The sequence below is a fragment of the Eleutherodactylus coqui genome, chromosome 12 (genome assembly GCF_035609145.1).
Source record: "Eleutherodactylus coqui strain aEleCoq1 chromosome 12, aEleCoq1.hap1, whole genome shotgun sequence".
NCBI classification, from domain to species: Eukaryota; Metazoa; Chordata; class Amphibia; order Anura; family Eleutherodactylidae; genus Eleutherodactylus; species Eleutherodactylus coqui.
This window is the reverse complement of record NC_089848.1, coordinates 94,638,879-94,658,395: the sequence shown is the minus strand read 5'-3', so window position 1 is coordinate 94,658,395 and position 19,517 is coordinate 94,638,879. Positions and strand designations below refer to the sequence as shown.

At 48.4% G+C, this 19,517-nt stretch overlaps 1 protein-coding gene across 1 annotated transcript in view; it reads left to right on the top strand.

Moving 5' to 3' along the window:
• Nucleotides 1-293: 293 nt before the first annotated feature.
• CDK6 (cyclin dependent kinase 6) overlaps nucleotides 294-19,517 on the top strand; it is a 138,146-nt gene continuing 118,922 nt past the window's right edge. The window contains exons 1-2 of the mRNA XM_066585728.1: nucleotides 294-606; nucleotides 2,244-2,700. Coding sequence (XP_066441825.1) covers nucleotides 2,465-2,700 — 236 coding nt within the window. The 5' untranslated portion in view covers nucleotides 294-606; nucleotides 2,244-2,464. The remainder of the gene's footprint in view (nucleotides 607-2,243; nucleotides 2,701-19,517) is intronic.

Below are 19,517 nucleotides of genomic sequence, written 5' to 3'. Positions count from 1 at the left end.
TATATACACACACCCCGGTGTAGTTGGTGCTGGCAGCCCAGTATAAATATATATATATACATACATACATACACCCCGGTGTACTCGGTATGTGGAGTATATATATATACATACACCCCAGTGTACTCGTAGTGTGGAGTATATATATATATACATACACCCCGGTGTACTCGGTATGTGGAGTATATATATATACATACACACCGGTGTACTCGGTGCCCGGGATGTGGAGTGAGAGCAGCCGAGGAGGCGGCGGCGCTTTGTAGATGGGGAGGAATGCGGAAATGTACAAGCGCTGTGTCAAACTTTTGAAGAGGGGTCAAGTCACACTGAGCAGCGTGGGAAAAGGAGCAACAAAAAGGCTGCGGGAGAAAGCGGCGAGCAGAGAGGAGCGGCGGCGGGGACGGATCAGCGGCCATGGCACCGCCGCACACTGCTGCCCGCTGACTGTGGACACGGCGCCCCCTCTCCGGTGACCCTGCCCCCTGAGCGGATGGCGGAGCTGTGAGCGGCTACCTGTGTGGCCCGGCCGGGCTGTGCTGCAGGGACCATGTGAGGAGAGGAGCCCCAGGACGGACCTCACCTCCCCCGTGCCCACTGCTGCAGGTAATGTGCCCCGGGGGGCTCCCTGCCACCCTCCGCATGCCTCGCACTGCATTGTGCAGATGCCATGTGCTCTGGAAGCCTTTCTCATCCTGCTCAGCTCTCTATGGATGAAGAATGCCCACAACATCTGGATCAGCGCAGCGCAATAAGCAAGTTATTCCTAATTAACCCCTCATCGTCAATCAGTCCGCTAACGAATCAGCGGATTCCGACGGGACATTTAGACGCGCTTCGATCCCATAGACGGGGCGATTATCATTCACGGTCCAAAAAATTGCGCAGTCAGAGTGGGTGACTTTGCGAAGAAAGGATGAGAATATTCAGGATCGGAGCTAGGCGAGCACCGAGGGGGATGGCGAAGGGTTAACAGGTGCTTGAAAAGTTGTGTCCAAGATGTGAAGAAAACGAGTAATGTCGCGTGCGCAGAAAGAATGATATTCCATTGGAATCGGGCACAAAGAACACAGGGGGCTGCGTAGTCGTGCCCCCTCCTCGCTGGCATCGCGGCTGCTGGCGTTGGACTTTAGCGATGAGCATTTCTGTTAAGATTGAAAAAAAATGATACATTTTTAATTTTTTTTTAACTTTTGGAAAAGTAACCTGGGCACAAGAGAACCTTCTCCGACAAACCGCCATCGCAAGCGTAAATAGCGCGGGCTGCGTGGGCTATAAGCCGTGGAGACCTATACGGTTACAGCTAGGCGAATAAGAATTTTAGGGTTCCTTCGCGCGGGCGTACGGGTATTTTGCACTCGCCTTGGTGCAACTTTTTGCAAAGCGAACAATGCCTTTTTTTCGCACATGTTGGCAGATCTTTCCATACTTTTTCCGCCCACAGTTTATGTACATTTGCGCGCGGCAAAGAAAGACGCACCACTTGAAATGGCTATGAGTTCCAGATGTGTTCTTACACAGCGTATTACGCATCTCCTTGCGTATTGCGCGGGCGTTTGCGCACCCCCTCCATTGACTTCTATGGGGGCTCTTGGTGCAGAGAAGTAGAGCGTGCTAGGTTTTTGTTTACGCGACTGAAAAACGCACAAAATACGGTCATGTACGGGTTATAGCCTCTGCGCATTTCGTGCGTCGATTGCACGCGTGAAACACGCCCTTATGGAGGGGCCCTTATAATATCGTATATCAAAATTAATGGCGCAACTGAAGGGGGAATTTTGCTCATTTGCATATTAATGGTAGATGGGTGAGGAATTATTAATATTATGGGGGAGGGGTATGTCTTCGTTGCGCCTCCTGACTGTTTTTCGGACTGCAGCAATGCTTGTAGGTGTCCGCCGTAATAGTTTGATAGAAATGGCGCAATATTGTGGCCCCGTTAAATAGACACGTCATGACGTAAAGGGAATTGTATGTATATAGCATTTGGTATTTGTAAATATTATTATAATGTAGCGAGTTGTTGTTATGGTGTTTGCATGCATAGATGTAGCAGAGCTGAAGTTGTCATTCTACTACTCGGAGCTGGTGATTAGCTCTGTTGCATCGTTAATTACGCGATGGAACGACGCACCGCCGGGGCCGGTTGGGGACGTAGCCGCGGGTTGTACGATACAAAGTAGAATGGACAAGTGTGAGTTGGTGCCCGTGTTCACACGCGTTTCGCTGTGTCTTCCCTCCAGATAATGTGATCTCCTTGGGCTGGTGCTATCTATGTGCTGCTTCCTGCATCTCTCCGTCCAGCTGTGCGCAGCTGTGTCTGCAGCTGTCTTAGGGGGCTCCGGCTTCTTCGGACCATCCCAGTCCTAGGAAGCTCTGTCCACAGCTGGACTACAAGAAAGGAGGAGGAAGAGTGAATCTCGAGGCTCCTATCTCTTCCCTGGATCCCCCCCCTCCAAGGGTGATGATGACGATGGAGAAGGACGGCCTGGCAGATGAACAGTACGAGTGTGTGGCGGAGATCGGGGAGGGGGCATATGGCAAGGTGTTCAAGGCTCGGGACCTGAAGAATGGAGGACGTTTTGTTGCCCTGAAGCGGGTGCGAGTGCAGACTGGAGAGGAGGGGATGCCACTGTCCACCATCCGGGAGGTGGCGGTGCTACGACACCTAGAGACCTTTGAGCATCCTAATGTGGTCAGGTGAGATCAGGTCACGGGTCTTGACGTAACTCCCGTTATAGCCGGACGGAGCGGGGGCATTTATTATTATAGCCGGATGGAGCGGGGGCATTTATTATTATAGCCGGATGGAGCGGGGGCATTTATTATTATAGCCGGATGGAGCGGGGGCATTTATTATTATAGCCGGATGGAGCGGGGGCATTTATTATTTTGCGACAGGTTGATGTGACGATGCTGCCAAAACTTTCAGTTTTCGGCTTGATAGAGTTACGGATTTCGCATCATTAAGTTATTAATTTTTTTGAGTGACACCAATATGGACCCCACTACACCTATGCCACCCTTATTTCCCAGTTAGATCATCTCCTTCTGCACAGTTTGCCAGATTTGCCATTCAGGAGCAGGAAAAGCTGGGTGAAGACCCTTTAAGGGAGCCCCAGCTTTTCTAAATGAGCTGTTGGCATACTTTTTGAAGTCGGGATTCTGCTTAGTCTGATACAATTCTCCTGTGACCGTAGGCCTGCATGGCTGATCTGATTCCTATCATGCTCATCAATGACCACGTGAGGAGCAATATTCATATATATGGGATATAATGCCCCCTATAGCAAATGTTGAGAACATTAGAAGTCACCAGGGAACTCAGTGACCATATAAAAGTATGAGGCTGCAGGCTGAGTGCGTCTATACAGATCGCAAAGCGCAAAAGGGGCTCCTGATGTTCTTATAATTTATAGTAGGGGGCACGGTATTCTTCATAATATACACCTCAGATGCTGCACAACCTCTTTTCGAAGAGAAAAGGAAAACTTTCTAAGCAGCATTTATTAATTACCATCAAACAGATATGTACAACGAAGATTCACTGCATTGTAAGTGTATATTAAGATGTTCTGCAGCAGCTGAGGGGTGTAGTATGAGGTTCCGCAGCAGCTGAGGAATTTATTAAAAGCTTCTACAGAAGCAGAGTTGTGTATTCTGAGGTTCCGCAGCAGCTGAGGTGTCCATTATGATGTTCTGAAGCAGCTGAGGTATGTATTATGATATTCTGCAGCAGCTAAGGTGTTTATCATGATGTTCTGCAGCAGCTGAGATGTTTTATGAGGGTCTGCAGTTGCTGAAATATTTAATATGATGTTCTGCAGCAGCTAAGGTGTGTATTATGAGTTTCCTTAGCTGCTAAGGTATTTATTTAAAAAGTTGTGCAAAAGTTGTATTATGCAGTTCTGTAGCAGCTAAGGTTTGTGCGAGGTTCTGCAGCAGTTGAGGTGTCCATCATGAGGTTCTGCAGCAGCTGAAGTATATAGTATGAGGTTCTGCAGCAGCTGAGGTGTGTGTTGTGTTCTTTTGCAGTCGTTGAGGTGTTTATCATGATGTTCTGCAGCAGCTGGCATGTGTTATTAGGTTTTGTAGCGGCTGAGGTGCGTATCAAGAGGTTCTGCAGAAGCTTGGGCACAAACGTATAATACACGCCGCAGCTGCTGAAACCCCTTACCTTTCATACGTGTCAGTCAGATCAATGGCTGAACAGTGGAAGAAACTTCCTGTGATGTGTGATAGACTAGTTCTGCAGGAAGAGATAAGCAGCACCTATATAATGCCGCTTATCTCTGTATAATCATCAGACTTGACATCAGAATTTGAGGTTTATACGGATATTATTTACGACATGTCAGTGAAGACTCACGGACGTGGGATTAAAATATCAGACAATTTTCGCACCTTGAGGATTATTTCGCCCCGCAAGTCGATGCGCTGCGCAGTTTTCTTGGAGGATTTTGGCGCAGATTTCACCCATTTCATTACAATGGCCAAAATTCCCGCAGGAATTCCTCGGAAAAACAGAGCATGCTGGGGATGTGGCGATCTGTAACATGCAGCATGTGAACGGGGATGTGTAAAGCAGCGCTGCATTACGGATGGAACTACAACATACTCTGCTCTAACTCTGTGGCGCCCATTGGGCAGCACTGCCATCAGGTGTGCAATCGATTTCTCCAGCCATCATATATAAAGGTTTTGTTTTTACCTTCTTTATTGTACTATTAGCCCTGTAATTAGATAATTATGAGTCATAGCCACCCATCTGCTGGGAACAGGTCCATTCTTCATAACACGTGCAACTATGCAATAGCAGCCGAGGTTAGGTCGCCCCAGGGATACCCCAGGAATATAATGACAGGATGTAGATAATAAGCATATGGATGCAGTAGGCACGTGTTTCTTGGTTAATGAACTACAATATGATATGTAGCAAGCGAACTGTCAGTTCTTGACATTGATGGTTTGGAAGCAGGAAAAATGGGCATTTGTAAGGATCTGAGCGATTCTGACAGGGGTCCAAGTGGGATGTATTGGGGACTGGGTCAGGGCACCTCTAAAATAGCAGGTCTTGTAGTATTACCGATATATGGGGGTTTGTATCTACCAGAAATGGTCCAAGAAAGGACAACCGATGAACCGGCAACATAGTCATAGATGCCCAAATCCAAATCTTATTGAAGTGTGTGGAGTGTGAAGTGTAGCCCATCTTGTCTGATCCAACAGAAGAGTGAAAAAAAAGGCTGGAAAAGTTAGTGCTGGACACCCAGAAGTGTCCGACTTAAAAGGGTTGTCCGGCTACATCATGAAAATGACATGGTGCAGATGGCCTAAAATAGTAAATCAAGCAGGGCTTACCCATCCTCGGCACTGGCGATCTAGTGCGACAACCCGCTGGTCAGATGACTGCTGCCTTCCAATCAGAGGTTGAGACCTGATGGCCCGTTCTCCTGGCATTAGTGTTCACAGACTGGGCACCAGGATGGCCGGATTTCCAAAGGGTGACACTGATTGGCAGGCACAGGCACCTGATTCCGCTGTCAACGGGGTGAACAGCGGGTCTGCAGCTTTAGACTTGTTAGTCTACTTCATCTGCATTGACATTTTATTTTCATAAAGTAGCCAGGCAACCCATTTAAAGGGGTTTTCCAAGTCATTGGTGGCATGGATGGCAGTGCAGATGAGGGTGCAAAGTACAAACCCCCCTCCCCCCACAATACTAACCTTCCGCTAACACAATGCTTCCCCACCGCCACTCGTTGTGTTCCGGTGTGCAGCCAATAGAAATGTGGAAAAAAATAAAATATATATATATATATATATATATATATATATAGATTAGATTATAGATACCCATGCCATACACAAATGTTGCCAAGGACCCAACGGCCAGGATCAGAGCTAGATCCGATCCTGAGAGTTTAAAGGGAACCTGTCATCACCTATAAGGACTTATAGGAGCTTATGGCCTTATAGAACAGGGGCTAATGAGTCCAGGGATGTGCAGGTTATAATTGCCTGGCTTCCCAGTCCCTTGCTGTCTGTCCTGGAACCCGTCGGGCTTTCCATGCATTGGACTCATTTCTGCAGTCACTGTGCATGCACATCCATGATGTGTGTGCATCTCTGGACTCTTCGGCCCTGTCCTGTAAGCCCATAAACTTAGTTTATGGTGCTTATAGGTGATGCTCGTATCAATGGAAACTCCCAGGATCAGATCTAGCTCAGATCCTGGGCATTGCAGGTGGTCGGTAGTCACTACGGCATCTAAGCTGTTAGAGGGAGGGGGCTCCCTTTGTCATCCCATCAGTCTCCCTACCACACAATCACAGGGTGCTGAGTCCTAACAGTAGTCCCTCAAAGCTTCCATCTTAGCACTGTTATCACACCCTGCCAGGGGGTGTAAATGTTTAATGCTGACAGCACAGCACATTGCAATACAGAGTTACTGCAGTGTACTATATAACTGATCACATGGTAAAGTCCCCTCGTGTGACTAAAAAAGCAGCGTAAGGCTGCCTGTCCACAGGCGATAGTCCATTGCGTTATCCGCGGCGATAATCCGGCCACGGGTAACGCAGTGAACGCTTTCCATAGACTTACTATGAAAAGCGCAGTCCCGATGTCCACCAGTGGAGAATCATAGTGATTGTCCGCACGCGGGATTCGAAACGTGGCATGCTCACCGCGGAGACCTGACAGCTCTCCTCCCTGCTTCCCCGTGGTAGAATATCGCAAGCCGTGGACAGGGGGCCTAAGTAAAGTTTGATAAAAGTTTGGAAATCATATCTTAAAATGAAACAAAAAAATCCTATCTGAACTATTAACCCCTTCAGTGGCAGGTTTAGGTAGCCTTCAGCACCTTTCAACACTGATTTTTAGGAGATTTTCTGGGTGTGCCACTAAAGGGGTTAAAATATTGCGCTACTTAACCACATTGTGCCAGATTTGTGATTTTTATACACCTTGCCTTCTGAAAAAAATTGGATAAAAAGTAATCAGAAAGTCATATGTATCCTAAAATGGCACCAATCAAAACTACATCTCGTCACACAAAAAACAAGCCCTCATACTGCCCCACAGACAGAAAAATAAAAAAGTAAGGTCTCCTGTCCACGGGCGATATGTCACTGCGTTATCCGTGGCGATAATCTGGCCGCGGGTAACGCAGTGAACGCTTTCCATAGAAGAACTATGGAAAGCGCAGCCCGATGTTCACGAGCGGAGAATCATAGCGATTGTCCGCTCGCGGGATTCAAATCGCGGCCTGCTGCGATTTCCGCTGTGAGCCTATCTATCAAATAGGCTCACCACGGGGACCTGTCAGTTCTTCCCCCTGCTTCCCCGCGGCGGAATATCGCTAGCGATAATCCGCCTCGGCCATGGACAGGCAGCCTTATGGGTCTCAGAATATGGTGACGCAAAGCACATTTTATCTTTTTAACCCTTTCCAATCCAATTTGTATCCTGGTTTTCCTAAGGGGCTTACTCTTTTTCTGCCATTTATACAACGGCGCTATATACTGGCCAAAACCAGTACTGCATGAAGTGACATGTTGGATAGGCTCTGACAGCAGAGAGACTGGCAATATACAGTAAGAGAACCCCGACAGATGTCTTCCAAGATTAGAGCTGTACAGCCTTAAATCATAGTGTCTTCAGACGTCAGACAGTGGATTGGAAAGGGTTAAATCTTTTAAAAGTAGTTAAACATAAAAATGATAATATCGATGGATTATCATAAAATCTATCACGTGGTGTAGGATTCGGCATGGCATTTACATAGAGACAGGTATAAAAATAAAGACTACGCATAAAACAGGGCTGGGTCTCCACTGCAGCACACCAGATTTCCATACAACATCCATGCAATTGGGGTAGAATTGCAGCAACTTTTTCCCTATGATGAGACAAGGTTGCCAGAAATCCAACATGGTCAGATTCACAATGGTTCCTTGCAACTTTTTATTCCCTCGAGTCTCATGAATTGCCGTGGAGTCCAAGCCCAAGTCACATCATAATCTGATGTCACCAAGTGCAGTTACACCAATGCTAGATGGCATAGAATAGCGGGGGGTAGCGGGGAAGAGAGTGAGAGAGATCTGTCTCTCTCTCACCTCCGCCTCCCCCCCCCCCCCGAGCCTGCTCGGACAAGAATGCAGTTACTCGAGAAGAGCGAGGCTCGCTCGAGTAACTGACTTATCCAAGCGTGCTCACTCCTCTCTAATTAATAGCCATTTATATCGCGGTGTGTTCGTCTGCAAGCGCAAATAGTACAGTATAATATGCCGATAAATGCGCAAAAAAGACACAGTGCAAATACGTTGCGTTGAGTCGCGCGTAAAATCGCATATGCCTGCGTGAAGCCGCCATTAGTGACGCATTTCTGCTACAGTTTTTAGAGACAAAATTTGCGCAAAAATATCCAACATGAACTCCACCTTGTGAACATAGCCTAATGGAGACCAGTACTTGCCTGCGATAGACTTTTACGCTACCTCTTATTACTAAATTACTGGAAGGTTTTAGTATAGACACTAATTTGCCAATGAAAGACAAAGGGTTGCAGTGTAACTCCCCGCGCTGCGCTCTCCGGTCTTGTGAGAGTCCTGGTATCCCTGCATCGTCTGTCCCTCCGGTCTTGTGAGAGTCCTGTTATCCCTACATCGTCTGTCCCTCCGGTCTTGTGAGAGTCCTGTTATCCCTACATCGTCTGTCCCTCCGGTCTTGTGAGAGTCCTGTTATGCCTGCATCGTCTGCGCTCTCCGGTCTTGTGAGAGTCCTGTTATCCCTGCATCGTCTGTGCTCTCCGGTCTTGTGAGAGTCCTGTTATCCCTGCATCGTCTGCGCTCTCCGGTCTTGTGAGAGTCCTGTTATCCCTGCATCGTCTGCCCCTTTGGTCTTGTGAGAGTCCTGTTATCCCTGCATCGTCTGCGCTCTCCGGTCTTGTGAGAGTCCTGTTATCCCTGCATCGTCTGCGCTCTCCGGTCTTGTGAGAGTCCTGGTATCCCTGCATCATCTGCCCCTCCGGTCTTGTGAGAGTCCTGTTATCCCTACATCGTCTGTCCCTCCGGTCTTGTGAGAGTCCTGTTATGCCTGCATCGTCTGCGCTCTCCGGTCTTGTGAGAGTCCTGTTATCCCTGCATCGTCTGTGCTCTCCGGTCTTCTGAGAGTCCTGTTATCCCTGCATCGTCTGCGCTCTCCGGTCTTGTGAGAGTCCTGGTATCCCTGCATCATCTGCCCCTCCGGTCTTGTGAGAGTCCTGTTATCCCTACATCGTCTGTCCCTCCGGTCTTGTGAGAGTCCTGTTATCCCTGCATCGTCTGCGCTCTCCGGTCTTGTGAGAGTCCTGTTATGCCTGCATCGTCTGCGCTCTCCGGTCTTGTGAGAGTCCTGTTATCCCTGCATCGTCTGTGCTCTCCGGTCTTGTGAGAGTCCTGTTATCCCTGCATCGTCTGCCCCTTTGGTCTTGTGAGAGTCCTGTTATCCCTGCATCGTCTGCGCTCTCCGGTCTTGTGAGAGTCCTGTTATCCCTGCATCGTCTGCGCTCTCCGGTCTTGTGAGAGTCCTGTTATCCCTGCATCATCTGCGCTCTCCGGTCTTGTGAGAGTCCTGTTATCCCTGCATCGTCTGCACTCTCCGGTCTTGTGAGATTCCTGTTATCCCTGCATCATCTGCGCTCTCCGGTCTTGTGAGAGTCCTGTTATCCCTGCATCGCCTGTGCTCTCCGGTCTTGTGAGAGTCCTGTTATCCCTGCATCGACTGCCTCTCCGGTCTTGTGAGAGTCCTGTTATCCCTGCATCGTCTGCGCTCTCCGGTCTTGTGAGAGTCCTGTTATCCCTGCATCGTCTGCGCTCTCCGGTCTTGTGAGAGTCCTGTTATCCCTACATCGTCTGCGCTCTCCGGTCTTGTGAGAGTCCTGTTATCCCTGCATCGTCTGCGCTCTCTGGTCTTGTGAGAGTCCTGTTATCCCTGCATCGTCTGCCCCTCCGGTCTTGTGAGAGTCCTGTTATCCCTGCATCGTCTGCGCTCTCCGGTCTTGTGAGAGTCCTGTTATCCCTGCATCGCCTGTGCTCTCCGGTCTTGTGAGAGTCCTGTTATCCCTGCATCGTCTGAGCTCTCCGGTCTTGTGAGAGTCCTGTTATCCCTGCATCGACTGCCTCTCCGGTCTTGTGAGAGTCCTGTTATCCCTGCATCATCTGCGCTCTCTGATCTTGTGAGAGTCCTGTTATCCCTGCATCGTCTGCGCTCTCCGGTCTTGTGAGAGTCTTGTTATCCCTGCATCGTCTGCGCTCTCCGGTCTTGTGAGAGTCCTGTTATCCCTGCATCGTCTGCGCTCTCCGGTCTTGTGAGAGTCCTGTTATCCCTGCATCGTCTGTGCTCTCTGGTTTTGTGAGAGTCCTGTTATCCCTGCATCGTCTGCGCTCTCCGGTCTTGTGAGAGTCCTGTTATCCCTGCATCGTCTGCGCTCTCCGGTCTTGTGAGAGTCCTGTTATCCCTGCATCATCTGCGCTCTCCGGTCTTGTGAGAGTCCTGTTATCCCTGCATCATCTGCGCTCTCCGGTCTTGTGAGAGTCCTGTTATCCCTGCATAGTCTGCGCTCTCCGGTCTTGTGAGAGTCCTGTTATCCCTGCATCATCTGCGCTCTCCGGTCTTGTGAGAGTCCTGTTATCCCTGCATCGTCTGCCCCTCCGGTCTTGTGAGAGTCCTGTTATCCCTGCATCGTCTGCGCTCTCCGGTCTTGTGAGAGTCCTGTTATCCCTGCATCGTCTGCCCCTTTGGTCTTGTGAGAGTCCTGTTATCCCTGCATCGTCTGCACTCTCCGGTCTTGTGAGAGTCCTGTTATCCCTGCATCGTCTGCGCTCTCCGGTCTTGTGAGAGTCCTGTTATCCCTGCATCGCCTGTGCTCTCCGGTCTTGTGAGAGTCCTGTTATCCCTGCATCGACTGCCTCTCCGGTCTTGTGAGAGTCCTGTTATCCCTGCATCGTCTGCGCTCTCCGGTCTTGTGAGAGTCCTGTTATCCCTGCATCGTCTGCCCCTCCGGTCTTGTGAGAGTCCTGTTATCCCTGCATCGTCTGTGCTCTCTGGTTTTGTGAGAGTCCTGTTATCCCTGCATCATCTGCGCTCTCCGGTCTTGTGAGAGTCCTGTTATCCCTGCATCGTCTGCGCTCTCCGGTCTTGTGAGAGTCCTGTTATCCCTGCATCGTCTGCGCTCTCCGGTCTTGTGAGAGTCCTGTTATCCCTGCATCGTCTGCGCTCTCCGGTCTTGTGAGAGTCCTGTTATCCCTGCATCGTCTGCGCTCTCCGGTCTTGTGAGAGTCCTGTTATCCCTGCATCGTCTGCGCTCTCCGGTCTTGTGAGAGTCCTGTTATCCCTGCATCGTCTGCGCTCTCCGGTCTTGTGAGAGTCCTGTTATCCCTGCATCGTCTGCGCTCTCCGGTCTTGTGAGAGTCCTGTTATCCCTGCATCGTCTGCCCCTCCGGTCTTGTGAGAGTCCTGTTATCCCTGCATCGTCTGCGCTCTCCGGTCTTGTGAGAGTCCTGTTATCCCTGCATCGCCTGTGCTCTCCGGTCTTGTGAGAGTCCTGTTATCCCTGCATCGTCTGCGCTCTCCGGTCTTGTGAGAGTCCTGTTATCCCTGCATCGTCTGCCTCTCCGGTCTTGTGAGAGTCCTGTTATCCCTGCATCGTCTGAGCTCTCCGGTCTTGTGAGAGTCCTGTTATCCCTGCATCGACTGCCTCTCCGGTCTTGTGAGAGTCCTGTTATCCCTGCATCGTCTGCCCCTCCGGTCTTGTGAGAGTCCTGTTATCCCTGCATCGTCTGCGCTCTCCGGTCTTGTGAGAGTCCTGTTATCCCTGCATCGTCTGCGCTCTCCGGTCTTGTGAGAGTCCTGTTATCCCTGCATCATCTGCGCTCTCCGGTCTTGTGAGAGTCCTGTTATCCCTGCATCGTCTGCGCTCTCCCGTCTTGTGAGAGTCCTGTTATCCCTGCATTGTCTGTGCTCTCCGGTCTTGTGATAGTCCTGTTATCCCTGCATCGTCTGCACTCTCCGGTCTTGTGAGAGTCCTGTTATCCCTGCATTGTCTATGCTCTCCGATCTTGTGAGAGTCCTGTTATCCCTGCATCGTCTGTGCTCTCCGATCTTGTGAGAGTCCTGTTATCCCTGCATCATCTGCGCTCTCCGATCTTGTAAGAGTCCTGTAATTCCTGCATCGTCTGCGCTCTCCGGTCTTGTGAGAGTCCTGTTATCCCTGCATCGTCTGTCCCTCCGGTCTTGTGAGAGTCCTGTTATCCCTGCATCGCCTGCGCTCTCCGGTCTTGTGAGAGTCCTGTTATCCCTGCATCGTCTGCGCTCTCCGGTCTTGTGAGAGTCCTGTTATCCCTGCATCATCTGCGCTCTCCGGTCTTGTGAGAGTCCTGTTATCACTGCATCGCCTGCGCTCTCCGGTCTTGTGAGAGTCCTGTTATCCCTGCATCGTCTGCGCTCACCGGTCTTGTGAGAGTCCTGTTATCCCTGTATCGTCTGCGCTCTCCGGTCTTGTGAGAGTCCTGTTATCCCTGCATCGTCTGCGCTCACCGGTCTTGTGAGAGTCCTGTTATCCCTGTATCGTCTGCACTCTCCGGTCTTATGAGAGTCCTGTTATCCCTGCATCGTCTGCGCTCTCCGGTCTTGTGAGAGTCCTGTTATCCCTGCATCGTCTGCGCTCTCCGGTCTTGTGAGAGTCCTGTTATCCCTGCATCGTCTGCGCTCTCCGGTCTTGTGAGAGTCCTGTTATCCCTGCATCGTCTGCTCTCTCCGGTCTTGTGAGAGTCCTGTTATCCCTGCATCGTCTGCGCTCTCTGATCTTGTGAGAGTCCTGTTATCCCTGCATCGTCTGCCCTCTCCGGTCTTGTGAGAGTCCTGTTATCCCTGCATCGTCTGCCATTTCTATACAGTATTATGTTCTTCTGCATCAGTTCTTGTTCGCGGCCCGTTCAGTTTTATGATCCGTATGTATGTGTTGAGCAGTTTTCATTGTATGGCGGTTACTTCGCTAGCTTAAGTGGTGGTTTCCTATATCTGGCGGCACAAGTTATTTCATTCATGCGTTCATTCCTTTATTGGTACTTTATGCACTCGCTGTCATTTTATTGGATTATTTTATTGGCGCTCTGTGCACTTTCCCCCCCCCCTCCCAGTTTCAGTCTGTGGAGCGATACCTCTTCGTTTGGCTCTTTCCATATCTCACAGTTCTCTGCTTCTCACTCTCATGCACACGGGCGTACGCAATTTTGGCCAGTGTAAAAGCATCGTTTTCACTGCGTGTTTATGTACATTTTTGGCTGATGTCACTTTTCTTTTCCCACTGTCTCCTGGCAGCATGCATAAAAAGCACAGTGAATACACACGAAACTTCTTATTTAGGGTGGCCGCACTCTTGCGATATTTTCTCTCTTGTGCTGCGAGAGCACGAGAAAACTCTCGCCTCGCAGCGCAAGAAAGAGGCCGGTATAGAACCGGCATATCGCAAGTGGTTTCAATTTGGTCAGCGACAGCAGCGCTAGCCCCATTGAAAGCATAGGGAGAATGCCGCGGACTTCTGCCACAGCTGTGACAGCTGTGGCAGCTGTGGTAGAAGTCCGCGGCATTCTATTCTATTGCTTTCAATGGGATCGGCACTGCTGCCGATCCCATTGAAATCAATGCTTTCTGCCAAGCCCCGCAGAATGATTATCGGGGAAGGGCTTGAAACATAAGCCCTTCCCCGATAATCATCAATAAGTGTGTAAAAAAATAAAAACATTTATTACTCACCTCTCCTGCGCTCAGCCGCGTCCTCCTGCTGCATCCCCGGCATTGCTATGAAGCTCTTTCAGCAGTCGGGAATTTAAAAATCCCCGCCTCCTGAAAGGGCTGTGCAGATTGGCTGACGGCTCAGCCAATAGCAGCTACTCCTTAGCTATTGGTGGAGCACTCAGCCAATCACACATAGTTCTTAGCTATTCATTCACTGCTGAAAGAGCTTAATAGCAGTGCCGGGGAGCCAGCAGGAGGACGCGGCTGAGCGCAGGAGAGGTGAGTAATAATTTTTTAAATTTTTTTACACACTTATTGATGATTATCGGGAAAGGGCTTATATTTCAAGCCCTTCCTCGATAATCATTCTGCGGGGCTTGGCTGAAACCATTGCTTTCAATAGGATCGGCAGCAGTGCCGATCCCATTGAAAGCAATGTAATAGAATGCCGTAGACTTCCGCCACAGCTGTGACAGCTGTGGCAGAGGATTCCTTCATTCCCGCAGTCCTCGCAGCGGAGAAAAAATCGCCAGTGGGTGTCCACACTTACTGCGTTTTCACATGATCGCGTTGACTTTGCTGGACCAAAGCAATGGTGTTTATGCTGCCCGTGGTACGTCTGTAAAAAATTTGGACGTAATCCGGACAGAAAATATGCCAGTGTGCACGAGGCTTTAGCGACTTACCACCACAGGACATACAGTTTTTTCGTGGGTTACAGGGTTTATATGGAGCGTGATTGCGAGATGATCCTGCTCCATACAAGGCGGGTGCTGGCTCTCTGTGGTAGCAGGCACCTACCTGCAACAGCCGTGATCAGCGCTAATGCCGATTGTGGCTGTTAGCTATCTAAATGCCCCAATTGTTTTTTGGGGTCCCAATGTGATCGCAGGGCGCGACTCGTCTTTCATGACAGCCCTCTGGAGGCCCCCAGGGCTGCCATGAAGAAATACTTATCAATATGTGCCTGTGGCACGCCTTCATAGACTACCTGTCAAAATGTGGTATAATGTAATACTTGGGTATTACATTATAAGGTATGAGCTCGCATATTCAATTACAATATAGTGACTATAAAAAAGGTAACATTAAGAAAAAAAACGTTTTGGTAATTATTGGAAAAAAATGAAGGAAGTGGTAAAATAACATAAAAGCATATTTGGTATTGCTGCGTCCGTAAAAGTCCAATCTATCAAAGTAACACATTATTTATTGCACACGGTTAATGTCATCAGAAAACAAAAATACACAGAATTGCGCATTTCTGGTCACGTCGTCTCCAAGAAAAAAAAGATAAAAAGTGATAAGAAAAGTCACACAAACCCCAAAATGTTATCATTTAAAACTTGAGGACTTCCTGCAAAAAACAACAAGCCTTCATACAACTATATCCACTGAGAAATAAAAAAGTAATGGCTGTCAGAAGATGGCGGCAGAAAATAATTGTATCTTTTCTCCGAAGATATTTTATTTTTTAAATGTAGTACAGCAAAGGTAAAACTATATAAATGTAGTATTGCTGTAATCGTACTGACCCAAGAAATAAAGTTATCATGTCATTTTTGCGCCAATGTGTACACCGTGAAGACAAAGACCCCCAGACCCTGAAGAGAAGTAGGGTAAGGCGTAGATGCCTGTTATACAGGGATAGAGATACAATAGGATACTAGATCTTTACCAATCATGTTCAAGCAGGGTGGTACATATGTCTGCTTCTGAGGATTCAATCTTAGTTTATGACAAATGTTTATAACACATACCGTTGTATCTTACTTAGGGCTTATTCCGACGTGCATATATCGGCTGGGCGTGAAAACCGCTTCTGCCCTCTCTGTGCTCCTCGACACTATTTGCAATGGGAGGGGGGCGGAACTTAGCTCCACCCACATTCTGCCCTTCCCATTGCAAACAGTGATGAGGGGGCGGTAGCTCAGTGCACTGCTCCTGGCCCGACCTGCCTCCTCCCCTGCAGAGAAGGAGAGCGTATATCGGCCGGGCGTGAAAATATCCGGACCGCCTCCTACCCCTGCAGAGAGGGAGAGCGTATATCAGCCAGCCGATATATATACACGTCGGAGTAAGCCCTTAAGGAAATGTTTTTGGGAAAAGATGGAGGGGTGGAGGGAGAGAAGGAAAAAAAATGTGTGTGTGCGTATATATATATAATATATATATATATAATTAAAAAGGGGGGATGGATGGACCACTATAGGTTCACTCCACTTTATAAAAAGGTTTTACAGTAAATTATCCGGTACATTAAATGGTACCCTTGAAAAACTTGTTCCGCAAAAAAAAAAAAAAAAGTCCTCACAGTTATGTAAGCGGAAAACTAAAAAAAAGTTTTAAAAAGTGAAAAACTTAAATGAAAAACAAATAAATAAACAAAAAAATAAGTCCTTTAGGCCGCCTGCAGACGGGCGGAAATTCCGCGGTGGGATTTCCCGCGGAATATCCGTCCTATGCAGACGGCCGCGATTTGGCTGCGCGAAACCTCGCGCGGCAAACACATCGCGGCATTCTCTATTTCTGTGTGGGGCTCACAGAGCCCCACACAGAAACGTCACTCCCCGGGCCGCCGGCTCCGGTCTGCGCATGCGTCGGCTGCCCGGCAGCCGGCACATACATGAAAGAGCCGGGGCCGTGGGAGCAGGTGAGTGGCGCACTGCTCTCTGCACACGCTCGGGTTGGGTCCCACTTAAAGAGGTTTCCCCATCTAAGACATATCCACAGGCCAGAACTAGAGATAGGTGTGAGCCTCAGAGCTGGGTATGCCCTAAACATCCGGTTGATATGCCATAAAAGTCTCAGGTGGGAATACCCCTTTAGGGCTCCTACCCGCTTGTGTTTTTTTAACGCTGAGTTAACGCTGCGTTTTTTTAACGCATATGTCAATGGGGCTTTCTATTGTTAAAAATGCATTTTTACATTAGAAAGTCCCATTGACATTTGCGTAAAAAAAGACGCAATTGGGTAGGAGCCCTTAAAGGGATTCTCAGTTTTTTTCTTAAAAGCCAGAAATGCCAAAATACTGCTTGTATTGGCATGACAAAACGCGCTAAATTTCTTCAGGGCATAACTCAGTCCGCACTGAGAGGCTAACTCGGTGCCCATGGGTACCAATGTAAACAGGCTGCGGCATCCACAGCTTTTAAAGATGGACGCCCATAGCTGCTTTAATCTACAGGGACATGGTAATTACTGGGGGACATTCCCACTTAGTGTCGCAGTGATTTTATTTAGGAGACACATGATCACACATTAATTATTTGTCTTACATCGCCACAACCTCGAAGATTATGGAAATCTGTAACAATAATATTCACCGCCTTAGTTCAATATACAATGAATCGGCCAATAAGGAGTTGGACAAACTTCATTATTAAGTGATATGGCGGTATTATTTGTGCAGGTGCTTCCCATAAACGCACTCGCACGGACGGCTGCGGCAGCCCTGCTCCGGACACTTGCCCTTGAAATGACCATCTGTAAAACGCGATTACGTGGTTATATTCCTTTCCAAAAGCTGCAAGGTTGAAGTCCGTATCAGTGAGAGGAGAAGTGGGAGTTATGTGTTGTTGTAGACCCAGGAGGTCTCTTAGAGGTCTCTCCTGACGTCAGGCTGTGTTAGGTGTAAAACGTGCCGCTCACTGACATCCAGACCGCATAAAACTCTTACATTTCAGGGTTTTTAGCATATATTTATTGGAGCACCTCGGGGATACATTTTGTGGGTGTACGGAAGGATCTGGCTTCCATTTTTTTCATTGTTTTCCTTGATTTTTATTTGGGTTTCAGTTTAAAGTCGGCGTATTTGCGTACGTATTTGTACGTGCAAAATTTGCGCTCGCAATAAGCAGTGACTATAGCCCATTAATTTCATTGGGTTCGTTCACATACGCGTATTTTTTCTGCTCATTTCGGTCGCGCCAAAAAAATGCAACAGGTTCTATTTTCCTGCGCATTTGTGTACAGAAACTCTCAATAGAAGTCAATGGGGATGTGCAAATGCACGTAAAAACCGCTTGGAGATGCGTGAAAACACTGTGCAATTTTGCAGGAAAAAGGACGCATCTGGAACTCATTAGACTAATTAGTAGAGATGAGCGAGCTTACTCGTTAAGGCAAATTACTCGAGAGAGTATCGCCATTTTCGAGTACATGCCTGCTCGTCCGAAAAGAATCGGGGGCCGGCAGGTGTGAGCGGTGAGTTGCGGGAGTGAGCAGGGGGGAGAGAGAGAGCGATTTCCCCCCCCCCCCCCCCCCCTGCTCTTCCCCGCCGGCCCCCCAAATCTTTTCGGGCAAGCAGGCATGTACTCAAAAATGGCGACACTTGCTCGAGTAATTTGCCTTAACGAGTACGCTCGCTCATCTCTACTAATTAGCCATTTCATTTGGTGCATATTTTGTTGCCGTGTGTAACTGCACATGCCTTTGCGTGCGGAAAAAGTACAGTAAAATACGCCAATCCGTGCACAAAGAAGCATCGTCCATTCTGTAAATAGCTGCACGCATCTATGCATACGCCAATGTGACTCAGGCCTAAGTGTATGTTCACATGTGGCGGAATTGATGTGGATTTTCCGTATTGAGTGCCTCGTCAAAATCCGCACAAAATCTTTTCAATTGAAAGCGTGAAATCTGCTGCGGATCAAAATGCACATCAAAATCTACATCAAATGGTGCAAATTTTAACTCCGATTTTGGTGTAGATCCGCACCAATATCTGCAGTGCAAATGATGTTGCTTATCTCTGTGAAGATCGCAGATCTGACGTGAACGCACCCCAAAGGAGTTTCCAGGGCTTTAAAGTAATCCACTCTTGTAAACATTTATTTTTATTGTCCCAGTGGATCTAAAATGAAAAACGAAGCAAGTTTGCAGTAGGTCGTAATTAAATATATCCTATTTTGTTGTTTCTTTAGCTCCAATGCTGTGCGTCTCCATGGTAACAGACAACAAACAAAACCCTGAGTAGTCTGATTCCGCAGTCATACTTCCTTCTGTTTGCCCCATTTCTACTAGTTACATTTGGTAAGTTACGCGGAAGTAGGAGACCGATGACTGCAGGATCAGACTACACAAAGTTTGTTTATTGCCCGCAACCGTGGAGACCTATAGATCTGAAAAGGGGCTTTAGAAGCAAAACGAAAACGCAAAGTTGCTGAATTTCTTCATTTTAGATGTATTGTAACAGTAAGAAAAAATACATCTCATAGCGCATGTGCCGTTGTCAGTGTGGTGCAAGCGCGGTGATGATAGAATGCGTGACGTCTTCAGTGGACGGAGCTGGAGACGTCATCAAGGGTGGAAAGGGATGGCTTTCCAAGCACTGGTGGACCGCCCATCAGACGGTGCAGAGCTAATTTACATATGGTGCAGGATAAACATAACGGCTAATATCTGGACAGTGGAGTCATGCAGGACAGAAATAAAGGTATCAGTAGTAGATTAATGGGGGTCCGCCACTCAGTACTCCCACCGATCGGAAAATTCACCAGTTTGGTCCCCTTGTGAATTGAGCTGATTTTTCCCACGAAGCAGACCCACTGTAGTCAGGCTTGGAATAACAGGCAAAGTTCCCGTTGAAGTGAATGTGAGAGATCTGCAATACCAAGCCTGACCACTGCAGAAAAAACGGAGCTGTCTGCTTCCTACAGAAATTAGCTCAGTGTGTAAGCACATTGGCCCAGAAAACAGCTGATCAGTGAGGGTTCTAGGCAACAGACCCCCCCTGA